This window comes from Lathamus discolor, chromosome 3 (assembly GCF_037157495.1).
Source record: "Lathamus discolor isolate bLatDis1 chromosome 3, bLatDis1.hap1, whole genome shotgun sequence".
NCBI classification, from domain to species: domain Eukaryota; kingdom Metazoa; phylum Chordata; class Aves; order Psittaciformes; family Psittacidae; genus Lathamus; species Lathamus discolor.
Genome location: NC_088886.1, coordinates 115,013,818 through 115,032,777, shown reverse-complemented (window position 1 = coordinate 115,032,777; position 18,960 = coordinate 115,013,818). Strand labels below are relative to the sequence as shown.

At 37.1% G+C, this 18,960-nt stretch overlaps 1 protein-coding gene across 18 annotated transcripts in view; it reads right to left on the bottom strand.

Annotated features, from left to right (window-relative positions):
* Positions 1-18,960, bottom strand: part of GTDC1 (glycosyltransferase like domain containing 1) — a 338,529-nt gene that overhangs the window by 270,765 nt on the left and 48,804 nt on the right. For 15 of the 18 annotated variants that reach the window (XR_010610816.1, XR_010610817.1, XM_065671262.1 and 12 more), the window contains one exon: positions 5,923-6,133. Coding sequence is in view for 16 of the 18 variants with exons in the window: in XM_065671262.1 (XP_065527334.1) it covers positions 5,923-6,104 (182 nt within the window). In the remaining 2 variants the exon portion in view is untranslated. Of the gene's footprint in view, positions 1-5,922; positions 6,134-18,960 lie in introns of those variants that run through there. The other 3 variants (XM_065671258.1, XM_065671259.1, XM_065671260.1) reach the window with 1 other exon arrangement.

Genomic DNA, 18,960 nt, shown 5'->3' with positions numbered 1-18,960 from the left:
CTTAATTATTTACATTTATTTACACTATCTTCCCAATTAACACAAAAAATCAGCTTTTTTTCTTTTGTTAACTTTCACGAAGCATTGGTTTATATTAGGGCTCATTCTCAAACACACTTGATAACAGGCTCTTCTTCAGAAGTTCACTTTGAATTATAACATTTTCAGAAGTTCCTAGAACAGATTTTGGGCAATATTAATCAAAATCACAAAACCCAGTTTTACGTATGCAATTCCACATTAAGTACTGTCAGCATCAGATGACCTCTCACCAGCAAGAGTGTCTCAGGAAAAAACAAGGCTCTAGGGAGACCAGAGAGCAGCCTTCCAGTACTTTAAGGGCGCCTGCAAGAAAGGTGGAGAGGGACTTTTTACAAGGGCATGTAGGTATAGGAAAACAGGGAATGGCTTTAAACTGACAGAGGGTAGATTTAGATTAGATATTAGGATCAAGTTCTTCACCCTGAGTGTGGTGAGGCACTGGCAGAGGTTGCCCAGAGAAGCTGTGGCTGCCCCATCCCTGGAGTGTTAAAGGCCAGGCTGGACAGAGCTTGGAGCAACCTGATATAGTGGAAGGTGTCCCTGCCCATGGCAGGGGGTTGGAACTCAGTGATCTTTAAGGTCATTTCCAACCCAAACCATTCTATGATTCTGCGTCATACCTATTATTCAGGCTGGGAGATACTTTATTATCCAGGACTACAGAAGTGGAGGGCGTTGTCTTGGTAAGCGGTAGAGCTTCATGCCATTCCATATGGACACATACTTGCTTTGCTTACATGAACAATCAGACCAAAATACGCAGCCTTAGCAGTCTATGCTATAAATGAGATTCAAGTTTACTTCATCTATATACAGAAGGAAATACCATAAAAAAGGGGTGGGGAAAGAAAAAATCAGGTAAACTTTTTTGTTTGTTTGCTTAACTTGCAGGTACATGGTTATCTTTAACTACTGTACTACTCACACATCCTATTTATTTATTCTTACCTGAATGTTATTATGGTCAAATGCTGGGAAGGCCTCTAACAGAGGGAAAATTACTGCACTTCCTACAATGATTATATAAAGATGCACTTCCAGTATTTGACATAAAGGTATAAAAACACAGAAAGGTTCCCAGCATGAACGGGCATCTATGTATTATCCATCTTTAATGAAACGGCTGAAATTTGCCTTGCCTTGCTTCAATTCACATCTTTATTCAGACATCTTCTCCAGGATACATTACTGTCAGGGTTGGGTTGTTTTTTTTTTTTTTAATAAAATATCTAGAAAGCAGTAAGCACTCCAGCTTCTGGATGCTCACACACGCAAGCTGTGTTATGTTTTCCGTGGGACTGAACTACTCACTGGAATAAAATTTCCATGATCGTTATTTTAAAGAGTACATTTAGGCGACACCGGTCCACCAGGTAGTAAAGAATTCACTCTATAGTAACGTGTTTTCTTCTCACAGAACAGAACAAAAGCGTCAGATCTGAAACAATCCTAAATCCAGTAGTCTTCACAGGTTATTTAAATAACAAATAATAATAAAAAAACCCACCAAAAAAAAACAAACACACACACGTACCAAAAAAAAAAAACAAGACAAAAAACCACACACAAACCAAGACATCTACATTATATACTGTTGGAATACGCTATATATTGCTATATATTGCTGAACATCACACCCCCCAGGCTGGGTTGGGTTTGTTGGGTTTTTTTTCAGATCTCTATTAATTAAAAACAATGATTTGTTTTCTCTTTTGTAAAATGTAAAAAGCATAGAGTTTGTCTTTAAAATATAGTTGTCAAATATCAAGGGGTATATATATGCTAACATTTACCCTAGGGGTATTTCAGGGCTAGAGTCTGTTACAAATAAAATCTTCATTCATATGAACAGCTACCTGGGGGGCAATACTGATTGTTACACATAATATTCTCATATATATATTTATATTTATATATATGTATTTAAAATAATCTAGTAGTGCTATTAAAACAAACTGGAAGCTACACTGTATTTAGTCTCTCTGCTTTGCTGATATGTCTCATAGTACTAACTTTTTTGAGTTTGAATTACTTACTGTAGAGTACAGCCCCTAAAATATAAAATACTTTCATCTGGTGTGTCGTAACAACTGATCTATTACTTGAAATGTTAAAGATTGTTCATAGTAATAAAGAATTACAGAAAAAAAAAAATAAAAGCAACCTTCCCCCCCCCTTTAAATTTTTCAATGCTATTTTCAAATTTGAGAAATTCCATTGAATTATGAAGAAAAGTAAGTAAATTTTTTTGTTATATGTTTTCCAGAATTACGGAATAGTCACTGTGTGCTACGCAAAACAACTTCAGACAAGATCAGACATCTACATTTATCAAAGAGTTTAAGCTGTCTGAAGCAAATTGGGAGACAAAGCAGACAACGCAGCAGCTCTGCAGACTGCCAGCAGCCTGAGGAGGTCACATCTTCCTGCTGGACCTTCCTAATTTACTGAATGAAAATGATAATATTCCATTAACTGCTAGCAAAACTGCATGATTGTTGAAAAACTTGTTTAGAGAAAGCACAGTAATTCTGCCCTTTTTCAGCACATTCCAAACACTGTGATTTGGCAACTGCCACCCCCAAGGATGAAAATCCTTGGACTAATACAATGTCCAGACAGAAACCTTCTTTCCAATTAAAGAAAAATCATGTGTCTCTGCATAGCAATTAAGAAAGCTCTCAAAAATGCTCAGCTCTGTGACTGCTGTACCTCAATATATTACACCATTTCAAGTTTACTAGACAAGTAAGCTGCCTTTAAAAACTCTCCCTATGGCCTTCCAAGTTGGAGGACTTGCTGCATGCCTGATCTTCCCCATTCATCAGGGCTCCTGTCCTTTGAGAAGATGAATGAAGACGTGAGCTGGTTTAACAACAGACTGCACAATGAATCCATGAAAACGGAAAAGCGACAATTTTCTAGAGAAACACACAGCACAGCCTTTGCAATGGGGAACTAATATAAATCTATACAGCACTGCAGATAAAATACCAAGTGTCTGATACCTTCCATAATAGCTACATGTGTTCCCCTTAAAGGGTGAGGACATTTCCCTTAAGACAGTTCTGGATAGATCCTCTTATTCTTGCATAGGAACATCATCCTATTGCACACCAAAATATCGGCCACACAGTTCACAAAAGTAACATCAGATGCAATGCTCGTTACTAATTCAGCTTTAATTCTTGCTCAAGGGAGTACATGTCTATTCTCCGATAAAAATATTTGCAAGTTCTTCACATAAACTCCCTAGTCACTGCAGAGTATCTGAATTTAATATCTATGATCCTGCGCTGCATACTCTGCTTCAAAAGCACTTTTTAAGATTGTCCCTTAACTCACTGAACATCATCTGACAACTAAACAAACCTGTTTCTTTCCCATAACCAGTTTATATGTATAAAAGATCTTTTAAAACTTACATATACTACCACTGTATGGATGTATAGCAGTATCAGACTTACTAGCATCAATATTACTTCTCTACATGCCAGCATTTTGAAATAAAGTACGGTTTGAAAATAAAAATTCAGTAATGCAGCTCCATTACCAAGTGTTTGCCCTCAAAATATTTGTGTCCTTTCTGTATTATTAAATGCACAAACAGAAACAAGCTATTTATGAAACGTCCCATTTATGAAAATCACATGTAAAAGAAAATTTTTATCCTATAAATAACGTAAATATTATAAATAATGCAAATTTGATATTTCCCACGACCTCACAAGAAGGTTGAAATATTTAAATGCATTATTCAAAACACACTCCTACCAGTTTACAACAATTTTTTCTTAGCAAACTACTACCTGGGAAGCACATCTTCAGTGGTTACTAGCAAGCTAGAAATAAAAGAATCAATGTTAATTTTAATCAATGTTGTTTCTAATAGGAGATAGTAGTCAGTCTTACAAGGTTGCAGTCTGCTGCATTTTAATAAAATACTGGAAACATTCAATTACAAAACAAACATTAAAAATGTGCAAGTAAAGTAGAAGGTACCTCTAATCAGTTTTCCTCTTATCAGCCATATCAGCCCTTGTTCCTAAAATTTTATCCTGCCTGTGAGCACAAGGTACATACTCTTTTTTAGACATCGCATCTTAGTCAACTTTGACTATTTGATTCTGTCTGATCAAACCCTAAACAGCAACAGCAAAGAAAAAGCTTTCTTCTCTTTAAGATGCTCTATTGGTTAGATCAGATTTACTTGCTGTCAGTAAAGGTTATATTTGCACATAAGTCTATGACAGATTGCAAGTTTATTAACTTCAAATGAGTTTCCAGGCTGCTGGGTTGAGGTATTTTTGCTGGGTTGTTGGGGTTTTTTGTGGGTTTTTGGTTGGGTTTTTTTTGTCATCATTCCTTCCCCCTTCCCCCAAGATGTGGGTTACTTGACAAATTGGAGTTAAGTTATCTTAGGTCAATGTAACTATAAGTTAAACTAATGAAGTGTACATCTATGAGAGATGTCTGATTACTTTAATGCAGTTAGTGCTGGACAGCTTGGGCTGCTGACCTTGAAGGAACACAGATAACATTGTGATGCGTTGGAGGATGTGGTTGCGATACAAGACAAATTTACATAACAGTTTGTCATATACACTCCTCCAAAACAAAACTGTTGCAAAAGGAAAGCAACAGGAAACCAACGCTAAATGCCTCAAAGAAGACAAAGCAGGGAAAATTAAATATAACATTTGGCTTGGGATGGTAGCTTATTTTAAATACAAGCCAGAAACAGGAACAGAAAAGGTGTACATTTATATAGTATGCATTCCAAAATGGATTAAACACTGTGTTGGGTCACACTGTTCAAATGCAGCCCTCTACAGCACAAGATCTACTCCTGAAAAATCATATTCCTCTCCAGCCAACTACGCCTGCCCGCTCCTGGTAACAAATACCAGACCCAGTTCTGACTTGCAACTAATTAGCACAGCATTTAGGTGTGCTCAGGGTCCTGCTGAAGTTTCATTCTGTTGCTGAAAAGCAGCTCCTTGTGCTAAAACATCTCTGTGCAGGAACTGGCTCTCTCCATGAAGGTGCAAAGTCAACAAAGTGCTCGTTTACTGTGCATGCTGCAATGTTCTGCTGCATGCCCTGAGTGAAGCACATGCTGTACCACATGACGTCGCTGCTCAAGAAAATCATCTTACCACATCTCAACTGATGAGGCAGGACAAGTAAAATTGCTGGGTTTAAAGACAGCTTGGTTCTGGAGTGACTGATTCTCACTACATGATTGCTATCTCTTGACCTAAATAGTCTGTTTTTATCAGTCCAGGTTCTAGCTGATAGAAATTTGCCACTTACATACGTGCATAATTGACATCCACAGTTGCTGGAATATTACAGAACCATACCATCATTAAGATAAACCTGCTCCCTTAATCCTACAGGTCAGCCTGAGTGGTATGCACTGATAAATCAGACTGCTAATAGATACGTCGGAGGGCAAGTGAGAAAGCATGCAGTGTTCACATCCGTGCCACCTTTCAACCGAATCTGTGAAGCACAGATTAAACCTTTCAATATTCACAGTTTAAAACTTTCAGTTTCACTGAATCCACTTTATAATTTTAAAATAAGATGTACATATACATGTATACACAAAAAGGTATAAATGTACTTTGACTTAGAGACTCTCAAGGGCTACCGATGCATAACAGAATAGTCTAAGAAACTTTAAAAAACGGCAGTAATTTCCCAATTATACCCCAAGAAAAAATGCAAGAACAAAACCTTGTGCTGTCCACTTCAAGCCACCATTTGCTTGCATATATTCACCTGCATGCACACAACTGAAGATTCAACTCAAGAGAGTTGGCTGAAGGCCACTCTAATTTGAGTTTAGAAAATATCAAATTCCTGGGTTACCTGTAATTAGGACTCATTGGCACTGTTTGCATGAAATAGAGAGCAGCAGTCCGTGCTCTCCAGTGCCACTTCTTGGCAGGGAGTGTACAGAGGACACAGTCTTCTTGTAGCTCCTCCTGGAGAAGATCCATCAGCTGTTTGTGGGAACCACCATAAAAGGCTTCAATTAGAAGAACACACATTTTTCAAGTGCTTCCAAAACGTCTGGATTCTGAAAATTACAACAGAGAAATGTTTTTTTTTAACTAAAAAATTTATATTGAAAAGAAAAAATAGAAACATATTGCAAGGCCTTACAGTGCCTTTATTTTTGATGTAAAATTGATCCTTCATATTAAGTTTGCTTCAGAAAAGGCTACCTAGAAATCATGATGACAAAATTACCACACCTATTAGTTTCAGCCATTGAAAGATACCATTTGCAATTTTCAAATCAATCAAAATGTCCAGGACTTAAAAAAAATACTGTATTTTGAATTTATTGTTGGTTTCAATCATGATACTTAAAAGCAGCTTTACTTTACACACTCACTCTCAAATACATAAAATTCTTTCATAGGTTAGGAAGTAGTTTACTCATTTTTACATAGGTTCCCCCCGCTCTTCCTGGTGGTAGATAAAACTATAGAACAATCCAAACACACTCCAGCCCCAACAGTAGTTAATAATGGTAATCTGGGTGAATTGAAGGCAGAGACCAACATGGGGAAATGCAGTCTCAGCATCCCCCCAGGACTCTCTCCTGCATCGCTGGGATCTGGGATCACTTCCCAAGCTACATACTAGGAACCTACAGGATGTGTAAACCATGTGGGGTTTTTTTTTAATGATCCAAAATGGCTGGAAGACAACAGTGTCGCAGGCTTAAGGAAGCTCTCAGATGAGAAACCAGAGCTGCTCACAAACAGGATGCAAAAAATGCTGCCTAAAGTGAAGGGAAAGATGAAAAGCCTGTGACTATTGCTCATTTCTTTCATGAGTCACAAACTTGGGGTACTGAAAAGCTGCTTTTCATATACTTTGAACAAACCCATCACATACAATAGCTGAAAACAAAACCCTGACAGGTATTCACCATCCACGACTACCTCGCTGATGACTTCCTTTTCAACATAACCCAGCAAGGCAGGACTCTCCATTAATGTTATCTGTTCTGTTTCAGCGTCAAGTTCGGGTTAAAAAACAATTATGGATGCTCTAATCAGAGGGTAGAAAACAGCCAAAACAAAAAAACCTTACAAGTGCACAGTAGCTATCAAAATATCAACTAGTCAGCAAGACAAATCCGAACACCGAATAAATTTAATTGGGAGACAAAATGTAAGAAAGCTCTAGACAGCTTTCAGTCATTGGCCCATCATGGCGCTATGTAAAACGGTGATGCAAATCTCCATTACAAATCAATCAGCAAAGTATTCTGTGCTCTTACTTTCATGCCATAATCCAGCCTGGATTTAGGTTATAATTTGCTCTATTATTCACTCCCCCATACTGTTTCAAATATAATTTATTTGAAAGGAACATATTTGTCAAAAAAAAAAGAAAACCGATAGCCTTCTGAAGCAGAGACTTCACTCCAGTTTGGAGCTTGCTTCTTTTCAGGTAGCAAAACAGATTTTGATCTCTATTCCACTGACCTAATTTCAAAAATCGCACTTTTGAGATCACTGACGTTTTCTGAATTTACAATGATGCAACCAAAATCATACTCTCTGCTCCAAGGCCCTTTAGGAGCCTGCACGGTAATAACTGTTATAAAAACACAAGCTGTGTTTTAGAACCTGCACTATTCACCTAAAGAACAATTTGTAATTAATCATGCTATGCTTGTCATCAAATGTCACTGAAAATTTAACTTAAAGGACTAGAGGGAAGCATTTTGCAAATTCAGCCCCTGAAAAAGAGGTACGTGAAAAGCTGGTAAATGCCACTGAGTCAGTCACTCACACACAGAATGAGTTGCAGTTAATTTTCAAATCACTAGCGCTATCAGTAATAAAGTAATTCGTTCATGAAATATCTGATCAAATTGCACTTCATCAGACTAGTTCTGAAACCAGTTTTATCACTAGGTTTAGCTGAATCAACAATGTGCTCTTCAGTTTTATTTTGCAACATTTTTCAGTGCACAACCCTTACGGGGACAAAGAATGACTGTTTGTCCTGACAGTGAGAGATTTTTTTCAGTTCTCAGGTTTCCTTCTTGCTTAAAGATCCTGACGTTTAGGTGATTCTGCATTTATCCTACCTGTAGTTCTATTAATGAAAAAGCATTATGCAAATATTACACAAGTATTATCCTACAATAAACTCCCTTTGGCTATTTACACTGGGAAACTGGGTTGAAATTATGGATGCACCGTGGAGTGGGTCTTAGATCACTCTTGCTATGTAATTCTTTACAGTAACACTCATAGACCCCACAGCAGCAGCACATGAGGGTGAAAACCAGCAGTGATGCATTTTTAAGAGATGATCTGAAGCTCAAAGGCTTTCTTACAAAACCCTCACTCCCCAAAACCCCAAACTGTACACTAAAAACCTCACTAGCACTTACAGGATTCTAGTGCAGTATGATCTGTATACATTACTAGCAATAGACAACAAATTCAATTTAGAAACGTGTTATCTAAGGAACAGTACATGGCATATTTTGTTCTTGTTTTGTGTTTTTACAAGATGCTACCTACATATGAAACTACTAAAGAATAATGGCAGCACAATATATGTCATGTTGACTTCAGGGGTTGACTAAGCTGGAGCAATGAAAAAATAAATCTTCTGTTTTAAGAAGATACACTGATAATGCAAAGGAAATCATATATAACTAATAATTTCTTATATTTAAAAAGGCACAGAGGAGGTAGGAGACAGTCATTTGCCTCATATTTCACCCACATGAGTTCCAGTTTTGTTCACATACAAAAATAACATCTATTATTTTTGCTTGACCTAGCCAAGTGAAGGTAAATATGTACCATATACTCCTCAGAGGTCTCGAAAAGACACAGCTGATAAATGGCCTGAGAACGTTCACCTTATCTGATGAAATGCAGTCCTCAATTAAATATAAATCACTCCAGGTATCCTTTTCCCCATTTCAAAGAAAACAACAAATATTAGAAAACCAGAAATGCTTCCCCTGTCTCATTCCAGTGCTTCCTCTCTAGAGCCAGCAATCCTGGGTGCTCCTCTAACAGCTCAACCCCATCCACAGGGCTGCAGCACCCTCCACTCTGAAAACCTTTTACCCTACCTATACCTTAAGTAGCAGCGCATTCTTCAGGATATTTATTAACTAGAAACTACCTGAAATTTAAAAAATCCTCCAAACTGGTAACAGTGTCAAAAATTACATGATTAATAGAAGGTATAGTGAGGTACCAAGAAATTTAGGCAGGTCGTTAGGTGCTGTCACAAAGCAACTCACAGTGATATTCATCCAGGACTTCAGTTCTACCTCACAGTGAGCACGTTGCAAAAAAACAACAAATGGGCCACTGCTGTCTGACCCAATAATCTTCCTTTAAAAGAAATTCTGAGTACTATACAGAATAATAAATTAATATTTACTTTAATGGCACGGAAGCATCAGCTGTTAAACTAGCCACAGAAACCATGGCTTCTTTTTAAACTCTAGGTGAACACCAGCTAGAGTATTTTTGTTAATCAACCTAGGTAAGAGAAAACTCATCATTTTCCATGATTTATTAAAGAATACATATTCACTCTGTCTTATAAACAGAAATATGGTTTCGCAAACATCAGCCCAGCTTGAAGCAGAAAGCCATAATTAGCTCTGTTCACTGACGTATTCAGACAACATAAATTACAGATTATGCTTAAATATCTGTCCAACAAAATAGTTGAATAACAATCCAAAACCAAAGGAATAACTGTTAATATATTCCATAGGTAGAGAGCTGCTATTAGTTACAGGAAATAAGGTATATGGTTTCAGTAATGATTGTTTTAACGGTCACAGTCCCACACGTATGAGAAATTTATTCCACCACCGTATCCAGAGCACATGTGGTTCAGTATCTTGTAACTCAAACAACTACAGAACCGATCAGGTATGCATTGTGAACGTAAACGTACTTATCACCTTTGAGAATTTCAGATAAACACACCATAATACCTAATACAGGCGAAAGTTTTTAATGTTCCAGATTCCGATAAAATGGAATTTTCCAAAGGACTATTGAAAGGTCTTTACCTTTCCTGCTGTGTCCCTTCTCCCTCCAGCCTCATCTGATGTGGCATATACACACACAGAGGCTTAGACTGAAACAGGCTGCATTACCCTCCCACTCATGGCAATGACTCACCGAAACCTCAGAGCTATACCTTAAAACATAATCACATTTTAATGTTTGACCAAAATTTAACTCCCATTTAGATCACCCAAAAGTACCGGCTCTGAGGTTTGTCATTACTAAACTGTGTAAGTGCACAAAGTGAGAATGCCGCTTAGTTTATCTTTTATATAAATTAACTGGAAAAAGTAAGACATTCTCTACTCCTTTTGAGAATGTGGTAAACCAAAATTGTTCACCTTTATCTGGATGTCTGCATCAGCACTAATATTAATTTACTGGTGGCACCCATAAACCACAGTCTGCCCCATCCACACAACCTGAGAGTTGCAAACACCTACAGAACACTAAAACCTAGTATTACCTGCAGGCATCAAGGATGCTAACCACTGTCTACACTGAAATACTCTAGACAGTGACTGTGATGTTTGCCTTTCGTGTCACTAAGTAATTTTACTGTGCCTATGATCTACATATCAGTTTGCAAAGACTATCTTTGTTACACTAACAAGCAAATTCCCAGCCAGAAATAAAAAATAGAGTGAATGGGAGAAAATGGCAGAAGTCCTAGTGATCTCAGGCGAGGATTCCCCCATGTGGGAACTGTGCCTCAAAATCTCTTTTAGTATGAGACTTATTTATCCTTCTTATTTAAAGTATTTGCTTGAAGCACTGCTAAGTTATTCTTCTATGGACTCTTTAACATTAATATTGAAAAATCAGCTCCTTGTAATACACTTTGAAATACGCAATTTTATTCTTTTCTTCCCTCATTCTCAGAATTATGCTCCTCAAAACACACATCAGGGCAGGCACGTATCCCATATAGGTGAGAAGGTTCAGTGGCACTTGGGATGATGCACTTAGAACTGCAAACAATATAATTTTTAAAGAATTGTTTTGATCTTAACTAAAAAGCACACTGCAAGGATCACCAGGTTCAGTTCTTACATCTGTGCTTTCAACCCCGAAATATAACAGCAGGAATTGAAAGTCACAGTTTAAAAATGTCCCACGGCTATTAATCCAGAGACACCCTGACACAAGCGACGGTAATGGCTCCTTTTGGAGTTCACATATTTAGAAAGTAACGTGCTGTAAAATCTGCACATTAAGTAAACACTGTTGCTATAAATCCTCATGAAAAAGTTGTTAATACATATGCAGACTATGCACTTTTAAAACTCAGTATTTAAATTATTATTTTAACTAGGCACTAATGACCTTCATCATTTCTTGCTATAAACTACATTTGGGTTTTTTTCAGCTACAGAAAGCAGAAGTTAATCCTTAGAATTTTCCTTTCACCTTTTTCCATGACACAGTCTAAGACTGTTATAAATACCTTGTATCTATACTCCTAGCCATCCTCAGTCTGCATCTTTGAAGATCTTAACATATATTGAAAAAATTTTCGCCATTTAGATATATAATTTTGGGGGTTTTTTTTGAGTGATGAAAAACATTTGTGTATCACATTCATGGTTAACTCAAACCCACAAAGAGCCACGACTACCTTGGCGTGGCAGCATCCACCCCCCTTTTGGAGCACAGTGCTCAAACAACAAATTTCCAGGGAAATTTCACTAACCAATCTCCTGATCCCCAGTACATTCTGAACAGCAATTGCAACACACAGTTTGGTCTATATGTTTCTAATTGATCTATGAAGTGGTACACATGGTAATAAGTAATAGTCAGAACAGGGTATCAGGGACACTAAAGAGTCTGTAAACTATTTTTGGGAGTTCAGATTAATAAAGTTTTGCTAATATTTAATTAGCAGAAAGTTTTCTTGGTTTCCAAGTCAAAAGAGAAAGGGATAAGATGAAGGCGGTGATGGAGAACCAGGGGGCCAGGGAAACAACTACAGCCTTGACTACCCATCACCACAAAACCTCTTCTACAGTTTGCTCCTCTGCTTCCTCCCTTAAATCATCCCAATAGATTTACAGAACTCAACACAAGTATGCTGCAGAGCAGCAATCATCTTCACAAAAAGTTCTAACATTAGTTTGGGGAGCTCTTCAGACAATAACAGGATTTTTTTTGTTGTTGTTGTTTTTTTTGGGGGAGGGATCAGTACAGAGCTAATACAAGAGTATAACCTGAAAATGTAAGATTAGCAATTGTATGTGAAAGAAAAGTAGTTATTCTGATTTAACAATTATAAGCTCCCATTTGATACGTAATTCAAAAGGCTGGAATAACAACAACTTACTTCAGCAGAGACTGCTAATGTTTAATGTTGTTTAATGTTGTTAATGTTCATCTTACCCAACTTCTTTGGACTGTGTTTACAGTGCTTGAAGGCTCAAGAGAGTTTACAAGACTCATCCTTCCCAGTGCTGTACCTGTTACTATAAATGTGATAATACTGATGATCTTGAAGGCTTACATGAAGTTTAAAGAGATGAACAACACTTGATTTAGAATATCTCCAAGTGGAAAGGGAACTAATAGGTGCGGTAATGGGTGATGCAGCACTACTTTTAAACTTGACAGGAGACATAATATTTGCTAGTTCCCTATTACAGAAATAGTACTGGTCTGGTAATAATGGGCTGGCATTTTGAAATTCCTCCAACTGATTGGGAATATGATGAGAAATGTGCTTCACACATTCTGGGCTTCACACCATTTCTGTACAGGAAGTTAAGCATTACAAACCTGCATTCATAGCTAGTGTAACAACATACATATATATGCTTGAAAAAATGACTTGTAAATATTTTAACTATTTTTATTTGAAATATTTAGTCTACAGTTCATATTAGCTAACTGATTAAAAGACAAAACACTTTGTAGAAGCCATCATTAGTTGCTCTGTGAAATAGCAATATCACTGTACTCCAAAAAGTTGGTTTGTTTTCTATAGCAAATCATAATTGTATCATCAAAATTTGGCCTTTAGCTCTTAAAACACTCCTCCTCCACAAGCTGGAATTGCAAGAGTTAATTTAAACTTTAATTTAAACATTAGGCTTGGTAGTCTGAGATGTTTGGCAGCAACTTTTGAGTGGGCACAAGCCAGATTTATTTTGCAGTCAGAAACTATCCATTTGAATATGTGATGAAAGGATCTGCTTCTTCAGTCACACCTTGAGTCAACAAAAAGGATGGGATGAGATCTACTGTCAAATCGAATTCAACTGTGAAATCTGCGAGGAGTCCCACATGAAGGAGTATTATGAAGGGACAGATATGTGAACTTCACAACACATGCCAGTGAGGTTACTTCAAAATGAAATTAAATCACGATGGAAAACGGCCTTCAAAAGAGATGCCAAATGTATCTGCCATTTTATTCACCTAAAGACCTGCAACACAAGCAATTTAAAATGATAATCATGAGGATTTTGCCAAGCTTTGAAACCCTTCACCAGGTGAAGAGAATAAATCATATGAGTTTTGTTTTTAATATATTTAATATTTTAAATATTACATTACTAGAGCAATTTGGATATGATGTTCTTGTGATTGATAAAACAACTTTAAGGCTGCCAAGTTACCTGCACCAAGTCCTCTGTTTTAACTGTTAAGAACTAGAACTAATTACGGTAATTTCTGGTCTTCTGCTTGCCCAATTCTCCTCTTTTCAAGAGAGCTTAACCAACGCTTCATACTATGAATCGATGAAAACAGAAATACATCTCATTAACTTCCGTCCAGTCAGCATCGTGTTACCTCTTCCAGAAACTGCTTGAAAGCTCTCAAATACTGAATGAGGACTTTAAACAGCACTAAACATATTTTTCGATTTTAAGAATATTTACATCCTCTTTCCAACTTACTATACAGAAGATATGTTTTCCACATCAATTTATAAATCTAGTCTACTGACGTTGCCAATTTGATGTAATGACGCAGCATCATGTTTCCTATAAATATTTTCCCAATAAAGTTTTGACTAAGCCCTCTGAAAAGGCTCTCACAATATTAAAGGCTTCAGAATATGGCCAGTGCTTTCTGACAGCTCACTGCAAGTGTTCCCCAACATCTCTGCTGACATAAGAATAGTAAATCTAATGTCTTCAGCCATTTGTTTCTATTCTGTTCTCTGCTGAGGCTGCAAAATACTTCCGAGGATTTGCTTAAAGTAATAGTAAAAAGCATATGCATACATTTTACTTTACTCTGCAATTATAAGAAAGTTAAGGGATTTACCTCCTCCACTAGGAAGTATCTATAGATACACACATCACAGAAAGCTGAAAGATACTGATATGAGATAAAGAAAGATTTCTGTTATCATCTGTGAATTGAAATGGTAAGTCAGGAAGCATTTTTTTCAATGAATAAAAGTGATATACAAGCATCTCAAAGCAATCTGTTTTGGAAGGTTATTTTGGTTATTTTGTAAACAAGTTGAGGTTCTGAGCTGATGTTTTAAAAACAGATACTGCATAAAGAATAAATATTCATGTCTGGGGGAGACCCTAACAGACATGAGACCAGCGTGACCCTTTTTAGCACTACCACGGATAACAGCAAGGCAAGGACACACACAGAGGACATCAAGATGTAAATTTTTGTCTTGAAGACTATCAGACAGTTGGTATGAGAAAAGCACCATTAAAATCACCACTACCAGAAAGCCTGTGTCTTATGAACTTTGCTTTTGTTGCACGCAACAGAATCTGCCTATGGCATACAATCTGCATTGTAGCCTCTAACAAAGAAAGCTGAAAATAGGGAGGTTTTTATTTTACTTCATTATAAATCATAACAATTTTTAGTAAAACTCACTAGGATTTCAGCTTTAGTGTGAGTTGGGAATCACTTCTCCGCCTATCTACAAAAAAAAAAAAAAAAAGAATCTGAGATTTGTTTACCACGCCTAACTCAACTGGCCATACTCATAAGACTTTCCTCCTAAAATCTGAAAACCCTTATCTTGAACATCGTGTTCAAGAAAACTAAATGACACTGTCATTCATCAGATACTTGAACTTGAACCACCGGAAAACCTGCAGAACCCTAGCTCATTGCTCCTACAAATTGGTACAGCATAAGAACATTAAGTTTATGATGGCCATGCACCTTCATTGCAGAGCTCAAGCTGAAGAAACTATTTTAAGGTCATTACTGGAAGATCCTAACTATTTAAAGTTTATCTGGCTATTAGGAGGCTCTCTTACTGACACTGCTGATATGACGAAATGCCAGAAATACCATTACAAGCCAACATGAGAAACCGTTTACACCTCATGCACGCAAGGTCTGTGCTTGATATTCCCACTTCATTTCAAAGTCACAAAGATCACAAGTTTCACCAGCAAGTTAAAGACTGCTCTGATTCGTACTAAAGACTTCAGGGTTGTGCAGTTATTCTGGCCACTGGGAAATTTTTGGCAGTATCATCAGTTAAGTGTTCACAGCAGCCACAAACAGCTCTTGGACGCTTTAAAAACAACAGCATATGGGCAACTTGTAAATACCTCTAAAGTAAAGGCAGTGGTTATCTCAGAAGAGTCTTCCACATTCTATCAGACTCAAAGCAGTGCTAGAGCTAAAATCTCTGATGCTATTTTTCACTATGATTTTTTCATATACAAAGAATAGTCAATTGTGGAGCTTAAGACACTGAGAAAACACACCAGGTACTCAGGTCTCAAAACAGCCTTAACAAACGCTCGACAGAAATAATGCTGACTTGCCAGTGCTCCCGCAAAATCTGAAGCTTTTGCTGTTGCTCTAGATGAAAGCTGTAAACCTTTTTGCTGTGAAAATATAAGGACTAGGTATTAGGAAGAAATTCTTTACTGTGACAGTGGTGATGCACTGGTATAAGTTGCCCAGAGAAGAGGTGGCTGCCTCATCCCTGGAAGTGTTCAACGGCTTTGAGCAACCTGGTCTAGTGGAAGGTGTCCCTGCCTGCTGCAGGGGGCTGGAATTAAGACAGTCATTAAGATCCTTTCCAATACAAACCATTTTATGTTTTTATCATTCTATGAAGACTTCCAACCCAAAACTGAGGACTAGGAAAACTTCTTGCCTATTAACCAAGCTATGCAACATAAACTGCTATGGTGAAGTAGAATCCTTTACATAAATTGAAACTTTAAAATGGAAACACCAAAAATACTATTTTTAATTGCTTCCATCTTTGCTAAAATTCAGACTAATACAGGCAGTTTTAAAGAAGTTTTAGTGTTGCCTTCCAGCTGACAAAAGAAAAAGGAAAATTGTGACCCATTCTCACCTTCATAAACTTCTACCCTTAAGAATTGCAGCTTCCTTGTTAATGTAACAAATACTCTCTGCTGAGCAATGAAGTCTTAGAAGTCTTAAAAAAGATCAAGCAAAGAAAATTTAGGTTCTAGAAGTTTGCTTTATTTGGATGAATTTTATTGATGGCATACTGGAAAGTACTCTATGATCAAGGGAATTAAATCCATCCTTATTCATCGGTCACAGCACAAAATAAAAATGCTGCATTTTTGGTGTGCTGGAGTGATGACTCTCTACACCACTGTACTTGGCTGGGTTTAAAAAAATAGGCAAACAAGGGGTTTGGTTATGAAGATAATGCTCAAACTGTCTTCACTTACCTACTTCTGTTGAGATTTCCAAAAATCACATTCATAAAATAGATCGCTTTTCATAAAATAGACCTCATAGCAGCCTTCCAGTATCTGAAGGGGGGCTATAGGGATGCTGGGGATGGACTATTCATTAGGGACTGTAGTGACAGGACTAGGGGTAACAGATTAAAACTTAAAACAGGGGAAGTTTAGATTGGATATAAGGAAGAAATTCTTTCCTGTTAGGGTGGTGAGGCACTGGAATGGGTTGCCCAGGGAAGTTGTGAATGCTCCATCCCTGGCGGTGTTCAAGGCCAAGGTTGGACGAAGCCTTGGGTGGCATGGTTTAGTGTGAGGTGTCCCTGCCCATGGCAGGGGGATTGGAAAGAGATGATCTTAAGGTCCTTTCCAACCCTATTCTGTGATTCTATGATTCTATGAGATCAGAATCTAAGAGAGGTGTTTACAAGAGTCTAACCTTATTACAGACTAAGTGATTCAGATCTTTCTGAATCTTTTCAGATCCGATATTCCCATTACTGTTTAAGCAAAGGCTGGTTCCACAAAGCTGTAGATAATTGATGGTGCTATATGAAACTGGTTCAACCCCACATTTAAAGCAGAAATAGCTCTGAAGACACTTCATTCTCTGTATTTGAATATTACAGATATACTTAAAATATAATTAAGAAAGAGGGGAAGGAGTGGGGAGGAGGAGAGTAAGTTGCCTCCAGCAAGTAAGTACAGTGGAAAACAAAGCAGACAGAGTACCCAAATTAAACAGGACCAAACAAATGCTTTGAGAAAAGGACTAATTTCCACCTATCTGCATCGATCACACATTAGTTTGCTTGTGCTGAAGAGAACCTAATCCAAACTCTGTTCATTTCAAGTGGTTAAGAATCCATTTGTGAGGTGCATTCAAAATGCACCAAGATGAACAAAATCTGTTTTGCATGCCAATATCCTTGGAGAGGGCAATATTCATGCAAGATAATTCAAGTTACTCTTCAGTGCTGCAGCACTCTGCCTTCCCATTGACGCTCTGAATGAGTATGGACAAGAGAGATCCATAAATGATTTTTCCTAGAGTCTATAGACAGTTGGTTTCTTAACACTCATAGAAGCATTTTCTTGGGCATTAAATTAACAAAATGACTTAGAAAAAAAGTCTGCTTTTTTCTTTAAAGCTGTTTTTCTTTTCAAGCTGTGTAACACCACTTGATATTTAGTGTACATTCAACTCACATGAGCTACTTAAACAAGCACCAGGCTTCGGCATACTGAAGGTGCGTAATGGTTGCCTAACAAACACAGACCATTTCACATGTTTGTGCTTATTTACAAATACCACTTACATACTGCTGACATTTATAATGACACCTGTGATGTTGCTGACGCTATGTTTGCAAAGTTTGCATCTCCAGACACAGTCAATTCTAAGAAACTTGGTGGTGAATATACACAGCAGTTCCTTTGACTGTAACTCGAAAAGTTATTTTGACTATTTCCTATTTGAATAGTAAAAAAGCTTCAGAAGCAAGGCTTAGCAAGGCTAATTCCCACACTGATTTTATTGCTCAACACTTTTCTTATTGCTCAACACTAGTTCACTCAATTACTTTTTTCAACAATTTTCTCATATGTTTTCTCCTGACATATTACTGTGTTCCTTAAATTATACTATAACCACATATTCATATATACACAGAATTTCATATATTTGTTACTATTATTGTCTCCTACTGACTTGTTATTCCAAAGCTCACAACCTCTAAATACAGCACTTAAGCTCTTACAGAATCCTCACAATGCTTGATGACAGAGAAATACTTGGTTTGGTCTATGTAGGTAGACTATGAAGAATTCATCTTAAAATGGTGACAAAAAGGAATGATTTATTCAACTTTTTAAAGGAGTCCTAAACTAACTTAAGATGAAAAAAACCACTATCTCTGCACATGTTCTAATTATAAGCTAATTGTAATAAAATGCTTGGATTTTATAAATGAACCTATAATTATATCATTTCTAACCAAATATTTTCAATTGTTTTGTTTAAACACTCTTTAAACAACAAAACTGAAGTGTTCTATCTCCTCCCTCCACCCCAAAAATTGTACTCCATCTTCTGCCTGGTATTTTACTATTAGTAAGAGGTTTCATTTATCTGCTTTCATCCAAAAATACTG